This window comes from Theropithecus gelada, unplaced genomic scaffold (genome assembly GCF_003255815.1).
Source record: "Theropithecus gelada isolate Dixy unplaced genomic scaffold, Tgel_1.0 HiC_scaffold_2666, whole genome shotgun sequence".
NCBI lineage: Eukaryota > Metazoa > Chordata > Mammalia > Primates > Cercopithecidae > Theropithecus > Theropithecus gelada.
The window spans coordinates 1-5377 of NW_020259138.1; the positions used below are offsets into that span (position 1 = coordinate 1).

The window sequence follows — 5377 nt, forward strand, 5'->3', positions numbered from 1 at the left end:
CTCAGGTTTGAACTTGAAGCCAGGCAGACACTGGCAGGTGAAGCTGCCGGGGGTGTTGACACAGGTGCCGTAGCTTTTACAGAGCCTTGGGTTCTGCTGACATTCGTCCACGTCTGCAAGAGGAAGGAGAGGGTGAAGGATGCCCGTAGCTGTGAGCAGCTTTCGGGGCTGAGGGTCCGCCACGTTTCCCGGCACGGAAGCATCTGGAAGGCACCACTGTCTCCTCCCTTTTCCAATCCACACAGAGGCATCCTATGGTGAGGGTGGTGGCCCAGGCCCTCTGTTGTCCAGATGTGGCCGGACGCAGCCAAGTCCTCCCTTCTGCTCTGCCTTTCTGGGCAGCTCCAAGCTGGTGTGTCCCAGCCATCTGTGTCCCAGCCTGAGGATTCCGGGCAAAGGCCAGGGTGGGGCCTTCCTGAGAACCAAATGCAAGGGACATGCTGTGCGCCTGGGCAGGACGTGTCTTGGCTCTCAATGGTGGCCCTGGGCCTGACTCCCCCAGGATGGCAGCTCGCTGGCCAAATTCTCAGAATCCTGGTGGCCCTGGCAGGACGGCGCTGTCCCATCCACACTAGCTCTGAGAGCCCAGCTTCATGGGCATGGGCCAAGACCCCTCCCTGAGCCACAGCCCCCATGATGCAGTGCAATGGCAGGGGTGGGGTGAGTGAGCGATGGTGCAGGACAGGCTAGGGCTGCCTGGACAGTGGGCACCAGGCTGGGGTGGACAGTGGGGACTGATGTCCAGCCAAGCAGCCCCGAGTCTACAAAGATGCTTTTTTCTGACCCCCAGGAAGGGATCTACGGGTATGGAAATAGCAGGATGTGGTGAGAATCCATATCTGAGCAGAGCTGGCCGTGAGCGGGGGCTTGTGGCTGGAGAGGGCACCGGTGCCGATGGGTGAGGGGTGGCAGATGTATCTGTCCTCTCATCCCTTGTCATTCCACCAGGGATGGAGACCTGTGGGTCCTGCTGAATGGGGTTCAAGCTTCCATCTCTGTCCCCAAGTGGTCCAGACCAGGACTGGGCTTGGGAGAGGATCAGGCCTGGGGCGATGGTCCCCAGTGACACTCTCTCTTGCCATCTAGTCCAGGCTGGAGCCGCTTCCTTCATCCAATCCTCTGAGTGCCTTTTTTTTTTTTTGAGGCAGTGTCTCTCTCTGTCGCCCAGGCTGGAGTGCAGTGATGTGATCTCAGCTCACTACAACCTCCGCCTCACGAGTTCAAGCAATTCCCCTGCCTCCGCCTCCCGAGTAGCTGGGATTACAGGTGCGCACCACTGCGCCCAGCTAATTTTTCTATTTTTAGTAGAGATAGGGTTGCACCATGTTGGTCAGGCTGCTCTCGAACTCCTGACCTCAAGTGATCCTTCCACATTAGCCTCCCAAAGTACGGGGATTCCAGGCATGAGTCACAGCGCCTGGCCCTCTGAATCCATTTGTGGGGTTCATGTCACCCTGACCACCCCTGGCCACAGCATCCTCCCAAGCTTTGGTCACTGGAGATGCATTTAGGCCCAGGAATTATCAGAGTGGGTGAGGGTGGAGCCTTGAATGGGGAAATGGATGAGGGCTAAATGGCCAGGAAGACGGTCAGGAGGCATCTTCTCCAAGCAAGGTTGTTGGCTGAGATTCCCTCCTCCTGAGATTCTGGACAGGGTTTTGGGGTTCATTATGGTAGGAGTGGGTGTCAGAGGGGTTCCAGGTGTGGCTGAGCTCATGTGAGCCCCAGTGGCAGCAAGTCTCATCCTGGCAGTCCCCGGCGATGGCGGAAAGGATGGATACTGTACTGGAATGCGCCACCCCACGCCATGTCATGAGCCCATGAAATATCCTGAGTGCCAGCCTCCTTTTGTTTTATGCAAATAAGATGCCAGATGGGCAGGGGGATGTTCTGAGCTTCCGATGTGGCCCCCTGTGGAGGCTCCTGAGTCTCGGGGTTGGGACAAAGATGGGTGATCAGGTGTCTAGGATGGCCCTGAGACGCCTGGAGACAGTGGGGTGAGGAGTAGAGGGAGCCACCCCAGGTCTCTGGCCCAGGTGTCAGAGGCCCCATGGGCTGTGACATTGGGTGCACGTGTCCTCAGGTGCAATAGTGAAGCCTGGAGTGCTGAGGTTAAAGGGAGGGGCCCAGGCCCCTCTGAGCTTCTCACCTCTGGTGATAGGTCCTGCTCCAAACCAGCAGGCTGCTGTCTCCATCACCTGCCTTGATGTCCGTGGAGGTCCCTCTATCACCTCAGCCCTGATGTCCACGTCTCTGCCCAGCTGCCTGACTGAGTCCCCTTCTCTCAGTCCAAGCCTGTTTCTTTTTTTTTTTTTTTGAGACGGAGTCTCGCTCTGTTGTCCGGGCTGGAGTGCAGTGGCCGGATCTCAGCTCACTGCAAGCTCCGCCTCCCGTGTTCACGCCATTCTCCTGCCTCAGCCTCCCGAGTAGCTGGGACTACAGGCGCCCGTCACCTTGCCCGGCTAGTTTTTTGTATTTTTTAGTAGAGATGGGGTTTCACCATGTTAGCCAGGATGGTCTCGATCTCCTGACCTTGTGATCCACCCATCTCGGCCTCCCAAAGTGCTGGGATTACAGGCTTGAGCCACCACGCCCGGCCTTGTATTTTTAGTAGAAACGGCGTTTCACTGTGTTAGCCAGGATGGTCTCAATCTCCTGACCTCGTGATCCACCCGCCTCGGCCTCCCAAAGTGCTGGGATTACAGGCTTGAGCCACCATGCCCAGTCTTCTTTTTTTTTTGAAATGGAGTTTCGCTCTGTCACCTAAGCTGGAGTGCAGTGCTGTGACCTCCGCTCACTGCAACTTCTGCTTCTCAGGATCAAGCGACTCTCATGCCTTAGCCTCCTGAGTAGCTGGGACTACAGACGCAGGCCACTATGCCTGGCTAATTAATTTTTTTTTTTTTTTGGTATTTTTTGTAGAGATAGGATTTCACCTGCTTGCCCATGCTGGTCTGGAACCCCTGGGCTCAAACAATCTACCTGCCTTGGTCTCCCCTTTTATAGGGATGGGATCTTGTTATGTTGCTATGGGCTGGTCTTGAACTCCTGGCCTCAAGAGATCCTTCCGCCTCAGCCTCCCAAAGCACTGGAATTACAAGCATGATAATGTTATCACATCTCACATGTGGACAGAAGTTTCTGAATAAGTATCCTGGCCAATGTCATACACTTGGTTTTCAGGATTTGTCCCAGGCAGCTGGTCCCAGAGTCAGCCCTTAATCCTCACATCGCTCTGCCTCTCTGGGGTGGTGGGGTAGGTACATGCACACTTGTCCCATCTCACTGACCCTATAACCAAGGCCCTGCTCTCTGGATGCTGCCAGAATGGCTGTGGTGACCCCAAATCTCACGGATGGAGAGTCAGAGGACGTGGGGTGGTTCTTACCTTGACACGTGTTCTCGCTCTCATTCTTGAATGTTTTTGCCCCAGAAACAAGCTCATACCCCGGGTTGCACACGCAGTCGTAGCTCCCCTTTGTGTTCCTGCAGTACGAGGATTTTCCGCAAGACACTTTCGATGGTGGCACACACTCATTGATGTCTGGAACACAACAGGACAGGGAGTCACCTCCAAAGATGTGAGTTCCATCAGGGCAGAGACCCTCGTCCTGATTCCCCAACATGGGGCCTGCTGCTTAGTATCTTTTGGAAAGAATCCTAAGTTGCACTGCACAGGCTGTGCTGCAGCTGGAGCAAGCCATTCCTGAAGACCACACTTGATCTCAGTTCTCTGGCTGGCATCCTAGATTTGGACACAGTGAACAGAGCTGAGGTGGGGGATGAACAGGAAGCTCCACATCCCCATCCCCAGTCTTTTTGTAGAAATTTAAACCCCATGGCAGCCGGGTGCAGTGGCTCACGCCTATAATCTCAGCACTTTGGGAGGCTGACATGGGTGGATCCCCTGAGGTCAGGAGTTCGAGACCAGCCTGGCCAACATGGTGAAACCCTGTCTCTACTAAAAATACAAAATTAGCCAGGCGTGGTGGTGCATGCCTGTAATCCCAACTACTCAGGAGGCTGAGCCAGGAGAATCGCTTGAACCTAGGAGGTGGAGGTTGCAGTGAGCCAAGATCGGGTCACTGCACTCCAGCCTGGGAGACAGAGTGAGACTCTGTCTCAAAAAAAAAAAAAAAAAAAAAGGCAGAAAAAACTTATAGCCAGAATGTACCCCTCCCCAGTCTTAAGGGTAAACTGAGGCACAGACTCCAGATTCCTGAGCACCCAGCTTCTCTCTCCCTGGGAAGCCATGCCTATTCACTTCTTACTTCTCCTCCTTCATATTTTTCCCTTATTTTCCCCTTCATTCCTCCCTCCCTCCCTTTCTTTCCCTCTCTCCCTCCCTCTCTTTCCCTCCCTCCCTCCCTCTCTCTCTTTTTCTTTTCTTCTCTCTCTTTTTTTTTTTTGAGACAGAGTTTCGTTCTTGTTGCCCAGGCTAGAGCACAATAGCACGATCTTGGCTCACCGCAACTTCTGCCTCCCGGGTTCAAGCGACTCTCCTGCCTCAGCCCCCGGAGTAGTTGGGATTACAAGCATGAGCCCATGTGCCACCATGCCTGGCTAATTTTGTATTTTTAGTAGAGACGAGGTTTCTCCATGTTGGTCAGGCTGGTCTCAAACTCCCGACCTTCCCAACCTCAGGTGATCCACCCACCTTGGCCTCCCAAAGTACTGGGATTATAGGCATGAGCCACCCCGCCGGGCCTATCTCCCTCCCTCCCTTCCTTCCTTCCTTCCTTCCTGCCTGCCTGCCTCCTTTCCTCTCCCTTCCCCTCCCTGTACCCCTCCCCTTTCCCCGCTCCCTCTTCCTCATCCTCTCCCTCTCCTTCCCCTTTCCTTTCCCTAAGACAGGACCTCACTCTGTTGCCCAGGCTAGAGTGCAGTGGTGCAATCATAGCTCACTGTAGCCTCAAACCCTTGGGCTCAAACAATCCTCCCGCCTCAGTCTTCTAAGTAGCTGGGACTCCAGATGTGTGCCACCATGCCCGGTTATTTTGTGTATTTTTCGTAGAGACAAGGTCTCGCCATGTTGCCCAGGCTGGTCTCAAACTCCTGACCTCAAACGATCTGCCCACCTCAGCCTCCCAAAGTGCTGGGATTACAGGTATGAGCCACCACACCTGCCCTCTTTGTCTTTTCTCTGTCCATGATGATAGTCTGGAAGGTGATGCTGTGGCCCCTAACAACAACCTCTGTCCCCCACTGGCACTGGACAAAGCCTCATAATCTCAGATGTACCCTGCGCTGCCCTCAAGCCTCTGTACCGTCACAAATCTCCGTGGGGGAGGTGAAGATCTCAGATGAAGCGCTGAACCCTGGATTGCAGCGACAGGCGGTGGCGTTGACACACGAGGAGTTCTCAGGGCACCACCGG

At 54.8% G+C, this 5377-nt stretch overlaps 1 protein-coding gene across 1 annotated transcript; it reads right to left on the reverse strand.

Annotated features, from left to right (window-relative positions):
* Positions 1-6: 6 nt before the first annotated feature.
* Positions 7-5370, reverse strand: LOC112617586 (adhesion G protein-coupled receptor E2-like; the record flags this gene model as incomplete). The annotated part of the gene is made up of 3 exons (XM_025374317.1): positions 7-113; positions 3389-3544; positions 5268-5370. Coding segments are annotated over 3 exons (366 nt in total), but the record flags the coding sequence as incomplete, so codon positions are not given.
* Positions 5371-5377: the final 7 nt, after the last annotated feature.